General features: G+C 37.3%; 1 protein-coding gene across 1 annotated transcript; it reads left to right on the top strand.

Annotated features, from left to right (window-relative positions):
* Window positions 1-2,950: 2,950 nt before the first annotated feature.
* Window positions 2,951-13,550, top strand: LOC147277635 (uncharacterized). Its single transcript, XM_086255680.1, has 8 exons — window positions 2,951-3,156; window positions 8,795-8,860; window positions 8,947-9,013; window positions 9,148-9,176; window positions 9,784-10,024; window positions 10,100-10,283; window positions 10,376-11,668; window positions 11,773-13,550. Exons 1-8 carry the CDS (start codon window positions 2,951-2,953, stop codon window positions 13,548-13,550), a joined length of 3,864 nt encoding a protein of 1,287 aa, XP_086111806.1.
* Window positions 13,551-13,708: the final 158 nt, after the last annotated feature.

The raw sequence follows: 13,708 nt of genomic DNA, 5'->3' as shown, positions 1-13,708 counted from the left end.
TCATAAGCAACCTAATCATATGGATTATGGTGGTTTTCCCTACAACTTTATTGCTCATTTGCACATATATTTTGAGAACTATTTCAATAAATTTAGTAATTGCATTCTCAGTTAATCCATGCCTCAAAAAGTGATAACATTTACTACAAAGTACGACGACAATTTGGTCAGAAGGGAAAATCCAGCCTCTCGCATGTATTACTTGAGATGAACCCGATACTTAGACACATAACAACAACTATTGTAACAAATCAACGGTGTATGCTTAAAAAATTTGATGCCAATCTAAAAAAAAATGAAACATTCTTACACTAGAAACAAAAAAACTTCAAAGGTGCACATTAATAAATAGAATGTGCCCAAAAATTAACGTATGCGCAATAGAAAGAGCCGCTTCGCACTCGCGAGAGCGAGTGCGGAGAGGCTAGTATTGCTAAAGTGATTCTTAATTTCTCATTCTCAAGTCTCACTCGCCAAGAATCTCATTGAATTTAGAGCCTACTATGTTAAAGTCTTCACTCTCATCTCTCCCTCTCCAATCCCCGACCTTATCTCTCTCTCTCTCTCTCTCTCTCTCTCTCTCTCTCTCTCTCTCTCTCTCCTCATCCCCAACCTCATCCCTCTTTTCCAGCCGCACACACCAGATGAGATCTCTCTCCTCGACCTCATCTCTCTTTCTCTCCCCAACCTCATCTCTCTCTCTCTCTCTCTCTCTCGCCCCCTGACACCGCCCCTTGCCACCGCCGAAGGCCATTGAAATTACAGAGAGAAGAGAGAGAGATCTAAGAAAATGGAAAATGGGGCTGGGATGGGAGAGTCACAGCGAAATTTGGGCAAAATTTGGACAAAATTTTACAAAACTGTGAGTGTTGTGTGTTTGAAATTTCCATAAGCGAAATTTCGGCGAAATAATTATGAAAAATAACAGATATGAAATAAAATTTCGGCATCTCAAATATACGAAAATTTTGCCAAAATTTTCGAAATTGCATTCCTTGGTTGTACTAAGATTTCTTATTAATTAATTTATGGTTTTGTACATTCTTAGAGGGTTAGACTGGCTGTCTCTTATTTGTTATTCCTTGTAGATTAATGTCTCAGGGTCCTCGGCCAAAAAAAACATGTTGGGTCTTCTAAAAGATGCAATTCTAGACTTTAATTTCAGCTCAACAATTGTACCAACCAGTGTTTATTTTTGAGCCGCCCTTTTTGTTTAAATATGTAAACCAAGAACCCCAAATTTGGTATAAGGTATCAAGTTTGCTCTTTTCTCTCATAGTAGCTATTAGACATGCTCTTTAGGTATCTATTATTGCAGTTAGCTATTTCTTCAATAGAGAAAATTATAAATTTGGTCAACTTATTTTATACATAGTTCAATCTTGGTCCACAATTTTTTTTAAATTATGATTTTAAATCATTTTGGTTGTGTTTTTTTCTATTATAATTGAAGTATAAGTTATATTTCATCATTTCTTAGTCATAGGAATCAATTTGAAGTATTAAATCAAAGAGATTTGAAATTTGGTGAAATTTAAAAAATCTGAAAAATTTTCTAGGAAAAATTAGTAGTTTCGGATACCCTACTTTGGGGCCAATTATCTTGAGTTTTAGAACTCCGATTTGAATGATCTTTATATGGTTGTAAAAAAGAGATGCATAGCTTTAAAACAAGTATATGTTTGCTGAATTTGGCTGAGATTTGATAGGATAAAAGACAGGACAAATTTGAGAAAACAAACCTGGACTTTTATTGAACAAGTTGAACAATTAGTGGACTAAAATAGAACTTAAAAAAGATTGTGGACCAAAATTGAACTAGATATAAAATAAGTGGACCAAATCTGTAATTTCCACTTCTTCAATATAAGCTTAACATATGTATACTCTATAATTTTGCGATTGTCTTTTATTACAATCTGATTCTACAGGTTTATTGTTGTAAACTTGCACTGCAACTGGCCTTTCAAATTGATCTAGTAAAAGGGTTAATCCTCTTCAAGTTTTTTTTTTTTTGGTAGTCTTCCAAGTTCCAAGTCAATTTTTTTCTTTAACAATTAAGTATCGATCTTGATTTAATGTATGCGGATTTCCTTATGTTATATTATGGTAAGTTTTAATGCATATCTATTCTGCAGCCTAATGCTCTCTGTAATTATGCAAATTGTAGAGTTAAATTCCTGATAAGAATTAAGGAAGTTTTTTATACGTCATTTAAAAGTTACCTCACCACTCCAAAGTAATTTGTCACGTATAATTTTTTTGTCAACTATGGTCAATGAGATTTGAACTCATAGCCTCCTCCCACAAAAGATATTAGAATCATAAAAAAAACTCATTACGAACAGATTATGTGGGTATCAAATTTTTTTTTTTTTTAGTGGGTTCCAATTTGACCCAAGTGTTAGATCCTGGCAGTGGGTCTCAAGAACTATGTGATCGTTTTCTCATACTCTTATGGAACAACAATTGAAGGGGCATACATGCTAACTAAGTCATCTACTCATCTATATATATAAAGCAAACACCTCCACTAGGTGAAGTTTTCCAAAATCTCACAAATATCCTTGCTTACTTAACTTTGTTAAAACATACAATTTTAATTCCATAGGGACAAATGAGTAAATCAAGCAACAGATCAATTCAACAAATTCATTTAAAAAAAATTAAATAGGATGCAATAACAGACCACGTTCTCTTTTTTTCTTTTTTTCAAACCACGTTCTCTCTTTATTTACACAAGCTCTTCTTCTACAGTTCTCTTCTTCTTGGTTTTCAATTTTATGGGTGGAGGTTTCTTAGATTTTATGATCAGATTCTCTTATTTCTATCATGAGATTTCATGGGATACTGCTTCACCTCATGAAAGTTCCATAGTTCTGTTTTGGTTTCTGGGTTTGTTCGATGACGGCGTCATAATTAGCCAAAAGGTATTATACATGCAGTGAGGATGGGGGATGATGTTAGTGGAAGAATGAGGTCTAATTCGTGTAATCTGGGTTTAGAGAAAGCTACTGAGCCTGTTGATGAAACTATTGCCGCAATTCAGCTACACAACCAGAAACTGTGGCTTCCTCTGATTCTGATAGTGTGTCTTCCGGTGGTTCCACTTCAGGACCACACGAGCTCGGTGGTGGTGTTGGACAAGCGCCACGGGCTAGAGGGATAGTGGTGCCGGCGAGGTTTTGGCAAGAGACTAACAATAGGCTGCGCCGGCAATCGGAGTCTAATAAGGGTAGTGGAGCCAAAACTATGGGCTCTCCTAAGCTTATTGAGTCCAATAATAAGTCCAACATCTACCAGCTAATGCTGCTTTAGCTGCACAGAGGTCCAATGCAGAGGTATGGCTCCTGGACTTAATCCCCACTGTCTTCAATATGTGGCTAATTAGCCAGAAGGTATTATACATGCAGCGACATAAGGTATTATACGGCTGTGGCTTCTCATGTTAATTGTATTTCCTATTTTCATGGGTTATAACTTATGTGTTGATAACTTTTTTTTGGATATGGTGGATATTTGAAATACTTTTTTAAAATTCAAGTTTACATGATAAAATAACAGAATTTGATCATAAATATTCATATTACCCACATACCTTTCCCACTGTTATTAACTTTTCTTTGGATATGGTGGATATTTGAAATACTTTTTTAAAATTCAAGTTTACATGATAAAATAACAGAATTTGATCATAAATATTCATATAACCCACATACCTTTTCCCACTCTTAAAACAACGCTTGCTCCCAAACTCTCAACCAAACTTGAATCCACTGTTATCCCCTCCTCTAAAGAAGACGCATCCATGTCTCAAGAATGTGAGGTATTCAACATCTTCTCTGTTTGGTATTTGTTTTGCCCACTGCTCATGATGTTATTTCTTTTTTTTTTTAATGCATCATGCTATTATATCACTGACAGGACCGCCCCCGAATTCCACCCTGAAACCCGGAGAGGTCCTGCGGGAATCCAAATTCAAGGAAAATCCTACCGAAAATTCGGCAGAACCTCCCCTGAAAATGGACTAACCCAGAAATTTTAAACCTGTTAAAAACACTTCTAAACAGCAACCACCTCTACCACAACCAAATAGGGTCTCAGACCCAACAATTTCACAGAGAAACCAACTTAAAATTTTTAGAGTGGTTATCAGAGCTCCTATCCTATTACAAGGAAATTTTATATAATAAAGTGTCGCCTACAGAGTCCGACTAGGGAGATGGACGCGAATGCCTCGACGTTATTGGCTCGACCTCCACCAAAGCCACTACCTGGGGGGACAATTTAAGACAAAACAAAACAAACCGTGAGACAGGCTCAGTGAGTGGACAGTTTAACGAGAAACATAAGTAAAATTTATGTTTCAGATAATCCTTAAAAAAAACCACGTTAACTCTAAAACCTCTCGTTACTCTATGAAATCCCCCAGTTTTAAAACAATTTCACAAGTCTTAAAAATGTTATAAAACTCATGAAAAACAATTAATACTCTCAAGCTGTAAAAATTATTAAAATACCTGAAATAAAATAAAATAAAATGCCTTAATGAAACTGTCGTTTAAAACGTTTACTGGTGAAATATATTTTCTCAAAACACTTCACAACTGAAAACTCACGCCACACTAGTACCCGGAAAAACTGCTGGTCATACACTGCCGAGTCACCTCTCGGCAAGTGCAGAGCAAATATACACCTGTGCTGGTCATACACCGCCGAGTCATCTCTAGGCGAGTGCAGAGCAATTATACACCTGTGCTGGTCATACACCGCCGAGTCATCTCTAGGCGAGTGCAGAGCAATTATGTACCTGTGCTGGTCATACACCGCCGAGTCATCTCTAGGCAAGTGCAGAGCAATATACACCTGTGCTGGTCATACACTGCCGAGTCATCTCTAGGCGAGTGCAGAGCAATTATGTACCTGTGCTGGTCATACACCGCCGAGTCATCTCTAGGCGAGTGCAGAGCAATTATGTACCTGTGCTGGTCATACACCGCCGAGTCATCTCTAGGCAAGTGCAGAGCAATTATACACCTGTGCTGGTCATACACCGCCGAGTCATCTCTAGGCGAGTGCAGAGCAATTATGTACCTGTGCTGGTCATACACCGCCGAGTCATCTCTAGGCAAGTGCAGAGCAATTATACACCTGTGCTGGTCATACACCGCCGAGTCATCTCTAGGCGAGTGCAGAGCAATTATGTACCTGTGCTGGTCATACACCGCCGAGTCATCTCTAAGCAAGTGCAGAGCAATTATACACCTGTGCTGGTCATACACTGCCGAGTCATCTCTAGGCGAGTGCAGAGCAATTATGTACCTGTGCTGGTCATACACCGCCGAGTCATCTCTAAGCAAGTGCAGAGCAATTATACACCTGTTGTAGGGGGTACTAATATGACGGTTTTAAACTGCTCATTTATCTTCATAAAATTCGTAACTCAAATCAATATTTCCAATTCAAGACTCATGATAACCAAGTAATAAAATCATAATTTAAGAAAACACTTCCAAATCATAGATCCAATTCAACCTCTAATATCTCTCAAACAAATTCAATAACCACATAAATAAATCATGAATTTAAAAAAAAAACATTTGCAAAATAAAGTCCACTCACAACTGGGGAAAACTAGTTTCGATCCTCCGCCGGATCGTCACAACGCCCCTAACGCTTCCCGGCTCAACCAATCCACAATCACTATAACTAATATCAATAACCCACTCAACAAATTGTCATAAATACTCTAAAATCATGGAATATTAGCGGGGGTTCGAAATCACAAGGGTCGCTACCCAAGGTGGCTGTTTCGAGTCCATATTTTACCAAATATAGGGAAATTCTCAATTTTCATATACGTTCATATCTAACAGCAAATTTTAGGTTTCCTACACAAGAGATTGTCCAAAACTACACCAAAAATACCCTAAGACTTGGCCAAACCCCAACTGACCCGAAATGGTTATTCTAACCTCACAAATCCAACCTCCCAAAACTTAATTTCCTCTAAATTTAGTCAAATTTCGAGTTCTAAATGACAAATGGGTATCTTAAGGGTGTAATTTGTCTAAGAAAATACAATAACAGCCCAAAATCCAGAAATTTCATATGAACCCAAAACGACTATAACTTCCAGACACTTCCAATTCTAATTATTCAAAATTAATCAACCTAAGGTTAGGGGAATGGAAGCCCAAAGGAAAGGGAAGGGGTCTCACCGAAAATAGAGGTGGGAAGAGCCGAGATTTGGCCGGAATCCGGCGAACAGTGGCGGCGGGCTGGGCTTCCTCTGGTCTCGCTCTCGCACGTATGGGAGCTGGGCTGGCTGGAGGAGGCCCGAGATGAGCTGGTCGGCGTCGGGGGAGGCTCGCCGGAGCCTTAGGTCGCCCAAGAAGTGACCGGACGTGACTGGGTGGCTGAGGCAGGTGCGTGCAGGGGTGGGTTGTGGGCTGGTGTGTTGTGCCCCTCGTCGAAGTGGTAGCTGGCTGGCGAAGGGAGGGTTGGCGCCAGCTCGCCGATGGGCTTGGGTCGTCGGGAAGGTGGCCGGAGCTGGCCGCGCCGGTGAGAGAAGGGAAGGGGAGAGTGGACTCGGGAAGAGAGGGAGAAAGTGTGTGTGGTGCGGGGAGAGAAGAAAAAATATAAGGGAGGGGAGAGAAATCTGTAGAGAATTCTAGAGAGAGAGAGAAAAAAAAATTCCCTTTTAATAAAAATCTGATTTTTAAACCCAATTTGTCAAATTTTACGAAATTGCCCCTCGCTTCAAACGCTCATATCTTTCAAACCGTAACTCGAAATGATGCGTGCTACATATCTATGAACTCGTGGGCTTGAAACCTATTCAACGGACCTAAAGTCAAAATAGAAGGGCGATCTATTTTAAAAGTCAACTTTGTCACAAGCCCAAACAAAAATAAATAAATAAATCAAAACCCTTTTTATTTTCTAAATACAATTCAACATCATTTAAAATAAATCTCTTAAAAATATAGTTAAATAGAAATTTAAATTTCTAGTGAAAATTTGGGCTGGGTCGTTACAATCACTACTTCTACACCTATCCTATGTGGCTTATTTTTACCTTTGCCGATCTGTTTCATGACAAAATGGGAGAGATTTCAGAGTGTATGAACATGAGCAAGTGTGAGTATAATGTTGTTAATATAATTTGGGGAAAAATTTCAGCAAAAAATGAGGATGTTCTCACATTTATTTAAGTGACTTTTAGTGTTTTCCAATTCGGTGAGTCGAGTATTTTTGTTTTCCCGTTGGTCAACAAGTTAGTGGAATTCTAATAAACTTGCATAGGAGTTTGTTCTTATTTTTTTTCCTATTTAGAAATTGGGTCAAATTTGTTATTGTTCTCTAGGAATCACATAATATATATTGGATTGTTTGTTGGCATAAAGGGCATCCATTTCAGATACATCAGTTCTGATGGCCTACACAATTCTGATGGCCTAATGCTAATATAGTGAATATATCTTTCTATTTGGTGTACGGATTGGCACTGCCGTTCTAGGTTGAGTCCACTAATTGTGTGTGCATGTATTTGTTTGGATTATTAATGCATTCCTCTGAATTTTGTGTACAAGTTTCATATGAATTTTGTGAGGAGAACAATATCATTGTTTGCTTTGTTTATTAAACTTTTTTTTTTTTTTATTTCTTGGTTTATTAATTCTTATATTAACAAGGATTTGATTTTTGCAGATGTTCCATGTGGATCATAGAGTTGGTGGAAGTTTAAGAGTGGAGACATTTTTTGATTAATTTGTCTTTTCCCCGGGCTACTATTCTTCAGAACATAAATTATGCACAATTGAGATTGGAAGTAGCAAGAAGAGCTCTCTTTGTATGATTCAAATTATTATCGAATGAAAATTGTGCAGAAATAATGGTTATAAGATCATAAGCATGCAGAGGAAGCCTTGCAAGTTTCGATGAGATTGGTTTGGAATATTTTTTTCTCCAGCTCTCTATCCATTTATGCATGTGGCATGGTGATCATCAAATTGAGGTGCATTTTACTATTAGAGATCTCTATGCTCTTATAGTCTTATACAGCGATTTGACTATGTAGAATTTATTTTATTCTTTGTAATTGATTACTTATGAGAAGGTATTGATGTAATTGGTATTCTCTGTGTTAGTAGAAATCAATTGTCCTCCATTCAAGCCTAATATGCAAATCCATATCAACACATATTTGTAATGTGCATAGCTGACTAATCATTTTTTTTTCTTTTTTCTTTTGCTTATGCATTCACCCATGCATCTTTTTTTTGGCTGTCACATTTATTCTAGATTTTAGAGTTACATATAGAAACCTCTAAATATGTCTAAATGATTCTTATAATGATGGTGTGATTTTACCTTCTCTGAGTGCAGCCCACCACAAATATTTGGGATTATAGTCATATTTATAATTTTTGGATTTTTAATAGCTCTTCACTTTATTTAGGCTGAAAAAGGGCAAGAACAAAGCATTTGAAAGTTCAAAGCAGTTTCTTATTGCCAGTCTCTCTCTTTGGTTTTTCTAATTCAAATTCCAAAGCTTTCAGGTATTAAGCTTCTTTTTTTGATTTTGTTAAAAGAATTCTTTTTAAAGCTTCATATTCTTCTATTGATTATTAGTTATGTTGCACTTATTTAATGGTGTCTTGATTTGGTTATTTCATTAGCTGGCTTTTCATTCTGATCGTGTTGTCTGAATGATGCTTCCTACTGGTTTCGTTTTTTTGTTCACTTTTAACAAGTAAAAAGGAGAACATACTGGATTGATTTGGGGCAGGAAACTCGCTGACACTGATGCTCCAGCGCCTGATGCTCCAGTTAAAGCTGAGAAATTTGCTCCGAGGTAAAGTGTACTGATTGTTTGTGGTGGTTTGTGAGCTGGGTTTTTTGAAATGTCTGTAATGTGTTTTTGTTTTTTTACTGTGAAAGGTATGCTGAAATACTCGAGGACTTGAAGAAGGACCTTCAAAGTCACGGTGGACCGCCTGATTGCATTGTAAGCACAAAATTTAGTTCAATCTAATTACTTACCACTTGGGTGTTGCATTGCAATTTGCGAGCACAAAATTAATGATGCTATTGCAAATGAAGCATAGCGTTTAGAGAATTTGGTTAGGGAAATATTCGCAGGAAACATATTTGATCTTGGTTCTGCATAGGTATGCAATTTTTGTATTTTATGATTGTTGAGATTTTCTTATATATTGCTTTATATTATGTCGACACCTTTATCCAAATATTAGAGATTAATATAACTGTTCACATAAGAAAAAAAAAAAAAAACATAAGCCTAACTATTTTACCCTTCACAGTCCACTAATTCACAAACCTTCATAACTTTAAATATATTTGAGAAACAAATCAAAAGACAAATACAATTTTTTGCCTAATCCATTGCAATTTTTAAGATACACCCAAAAAAGTCTTTCACACACTTTTAATTCTGCGCATCACATTTGAATTTCAAACTTCCATATTTCATAACACACTTTTTATATATTACCTTCATAATCTAGAATACATATTGGAATACAATTAATAAATACGAAAAATAGGAGGAGAGAGTGAGGATGATGGTGTGATTTTACCTTCTCTGAGTGCAGCCCACCATAAATATTTGGGATTGTAGTCAATCAACATGGTCGTCGTTATGCTAATTTTAAAGTACACCATGATATAAAAAACTTGACTGATAATTTTCCAAAAAAATAAAATGAACCCTAATTTTTTCACAAGTCTTTATTTTATCCTTATTTTTTTTTATAGGATGAGTTCAACAGAATGGAGACAATCATTGAGTTCTTCACAATATCGCAATTATTTGGCTCGACGGCGCGAGGCATCTCGAGGGAAGCGACCAATGGTTGTCCAAGACACGGCTGGATTCTATGATCCTTTACAGTATCCGTTGTTATTGTCGTATGGATCATATGGATGGGATATTAATAGTCGTGACGATCGTGGAAGAGAACTATCGTCTTGCGACTATTATGCGTATATTTTACAGGTGCGTAAAGAAATAAAAACCACCTAATTAATTTCAGAGAATTTTGAAATGTAAACCCAAACTTTGATTTTGCAGATACGCGAGGATGATCCATCAGTTCTACTTCGAGGGGGGCGTCTTTTACAACAGTACGTTGTGGATAATTACGTGAAAATTGAATCACACAGACTTAGATGGGTACGTTCCCATCAAACAACACTTCGAGCTGAACTTTACCAAGGCCTTCAAGACTCTCTAAATGCAGGTGAAAATAATGCTGGTATGGATCTCTCTCCACAATCATAACTAAATATTATCTACCATGTAAGGAGTGTGCAAAGTAATTACCAAACAAAAATTTTAATGTCATAGGTAACATCGGTCGCAGAACCATTTTGCCATCATCATTTGTTGGAAGCCCACGTGACATGTATCAGCGGTACCAAGATGCAATGGCTTTGGTTCAAAAATATGGGAAGCCTGATCTTTTCATCACAATGACATGCAACCCAAGTTGGGAAGAAATTAAAAGTGAATTACACCCTGGCCAAACGCCTCAAGATCGTCCTGACTTACTCACCAGAATTTTTCGAGCAAAATTTACAGACTTAAAGCAAGACATTGTGGATAAAGGGGTATTGGGTAAAGTTGTTGCACATGCTTATGTCATTGAATTTCAAAAGCGAGGCCTTCCTCATGTACACATGCTTATTGTGTTAGATGAAAATGATAAGGTTCACAACCCAGATGATTATGACCGCATTGTTAAAGCTGAAATACCGGACGAAGATGGAGAGCCGCATCTTTACAATGCAGTGTTAAAACATATGATACATGGTCCATGTGGAGTACAAAACCAACATTCTCCATGCATGAAAAATGGCAGATGTAAAAGAAGTTACCCTAAATCCTTTGCACCCGTCACTATTCTAGGGAGTGATTCTTATCCAATTTATCGAAGACGAGGAGATCGCATGTCCGTCCCTCTAGATCGACGTGGAACTGTAATGGTTGATAACAGTTGGGTTATTCCATACAATCCGTGGTTGCTTTTAAAGTATGATTGTCACATCAATGTAGAAATATGTTGCAGTATAAAAAGTGTTAAGTACTTATATAAGTATGTTTACAAAGGACCAGACAGAGTTGCCCTTGAAGTACAGCCAGATCCTATTAGAGACGAAATAAGGCAATTTGTCGATGCAAGATGGGTTTGTGCACCGGAAGCACTATGGCATATTTTCAAATTTACCATGAATAAGATATGTCCATCCGTGTGGCGATTACAAATACATCTTCCGAACATGCAACAAGTCCAATATCAGGCAAATGACACTATAACAAATATTTTGTCAAATGATGGATTATCAATGACAATGCTTACTGAATATTTCACTCTGAATCGTACGGATGTGGAAGCGAGAAGATATTTGTATCGAGAAATGCCTGAACACTATAGATGGATCAGTAAGGAGAAAATATGGACTAAACGAGTAGGCCTTCAAAGGGTTATTGGGAGGATATACACAGTCTCACCTTCTGAAGGTGAAAAGTTTTATCTTCGCATCCTCCTTAATCATGTGAAAGGACCAAGATCATTCGAGGATTTACGAACTGTTGATGATGTGATGTGTCCCACGTTTAAGCAAGCAGCCGAAAGACGGGGTTAGCCAATAAAATCTTATTTCTTGATTTTCAAATGATTTGAATCAGAAATTTTTTTTTTTTAAAGGTTACTTTCTTAATGTTGTTGTTGTTTTTGTGTGTAGGTTTATTAGAAGAAGATGGCAGTATTCAACAATGTTTGCATGAGGCCTCTACTATGAGGATGCCATCAGCTTTACGAAGATTATTCGTCACAATTTTGGTGTATTGTGAACCAACTGGCGTACGGAGATTATGGGACGAATTTTATCCATTATTGATTGAAGATTATCCTTCTTCAAGAGACGTAAATGATGTGTTCGTCGTCAACAGACTCTTGCGTGATTTAAATGGACTACTGGAGCAGTTTAACAAAAACATTTCACAATACGATCTTCCCCAAATGACAAGTGATGTCGAAACAAGCTCAATGGAGCCGAGATGTATTCAAGATGAAATGTTGATAAGTATTCCACAAGCGGACCTCGATGCAATTGAGCGTCTAAATAACGACCAAAAGTTTGCATTCAACACAATAATGGGTGTAGTTGACCGTCATGCAAATTCAATATTCTTTGTGGATGGTCCAGGTGGAACTGGAAAAACTTACTTATATCGTGCATTGTTGGCAAACTTAAGGAGATTAGGTCTAATAGCATTAGCAACAGCAACATCTGGAATAGCGGCTACGATATTGCCGGGTGGGAGGACAGCCCATTCTAGATTCAAGATTCCACTAAACCCCGATGCATCATCAACGTGCTCTATTAGTAAACAATCTGATCTTGCAAAATTGATACAAAGGACAACAGCAATCATTTGGGATGAAGCCACAATGGCGCATCGTCATGCCTTTGAAGCATTGGATCGAACTTTCAGAGATATATTAGATGTCGATTTACCGTTTGGGGGGAAGATAATGATCTTTGGTGGAGATTTTCGACAAGTTCTTCCCGTAGTTCCGAAAGGGACCAAAGCTGAACTAATTCAAGCCAGTGTAGTGAAAGCTTCATTTTGGTCGCAAATAAAGATTCTGAAACTCAAAGAAAATATGAGATCTAGAAATGATGAACATTTTTCTGAATTTTTACTTCGTGTTGGCAATGGGGAAGAACATGTGGTCAAGGATGACATGATTAAAATACCTGAAAATATGGTTGTATCGTGGGAAAGCGAGCAATCCATTAATCAACTGATTGCTGAGGTTTTCCCTAATTTGGAAGATCATGTATATGATGCGAGGTACATGGTGGAAAGAGCCTTAATAACCCCTACAAACGAAGTTGTTGACATGTTGAATGAAAAGATAATTGGTATCTTTCCAGGTATGGAAGAGACTTTGTATTCATTTGACAAGGTCGAGGATGACACAAGAAATTTGTATCAACCAGAATTTTTAAATGCAATAACGGTTGGTGGTTTGCCGCCACACAAATTGACGTTAAAGAGAGGTGCTCCAATCATGTTGCTAAGGAATATTGATCCGAAATTGGGATTGTGTAATGGTACCAGATTATTGTGCCGTGGTTCTTACCAAAACCTCATTGACGCAGAAATTCTAACTGGGCAATTTGCGGGAACTAGAGTTTTTCTACCAAGAATTCCTCTAAAGAATGCAGAGACTGCTGGACTCCCATTCGAATTGACAAGGAAGCAGTTTCCAGTTAAATTGAGTTTCTCCTTGACTATAAACAAATCTCAAGGTCAAACAATACCACACGTAGGTATTTATCTTCCAGATCATGTTTTCAGTCATGGGCAGTTATATGTGGCTTTATCGAGAGGGGTTTCAAGGTCAACAACTAAGGTTCAAGTAAAAAAAGGCTCAATAGCCGGTGAAAGTGGCATTTTTACCAGAAATGTGGTGTACAAAGAAGTTTTGCTCCAACCTGATAACGTATGACGTGTCTCTCATAAGCAACCTAATCATATGGATTATGGTGGTTTTCCCTACAACTTTATTGCTCATTTGCACATATATTTTGAGAACTATTTCAATAAATTTAGTAATTGCATTCTCAGTTAATCCATGTCTCAAAAAGTGATAACATTTACTACAAA

Source organism: Dryas octopetala, chromosome 8, assembly GCF_963921425.1.
Source record: "Dryas octopetala chromosome 8, drDryOcto1.1, whole genome shotgun sequence".
In the NCBI taxonomy this organism is placed as follows: domain Eukaryota; kingdom Viridiplantae; phylum Streptophyta; class Magnoliopsida; order Rosales; family Rosaceae; genus Dryas; species Dryas octopetala.
This window is presented reverse-complemented; position numbering and strand designations above follow the sequence as displayed.

Bases quoted from the DNA above. Each gene is read 5' to 3' on its own strand.
- LOC147277635 (XM_086255680.1), top strand. From the start codon at position 2,951: ATGGGGGATGATGTTAGTGGAAGAATGAGGTCTAATTCGTGTAATCTG. The intron at 8,861-8,946 runs GTAAAGTGTACT...TTACTGTGAAAG, and splicing joins GCTGAGAAATTTGCTCCGAG to GTATGCTGAAATACTCGAGG. The intron at 11,669-11,772 runs GTTAGCCAATAA...TTTTGTGTGTAG, and splicing joins GCAAGCAGCCGAAAGACGGG to GTTTATTAGAAGAAGATGGC.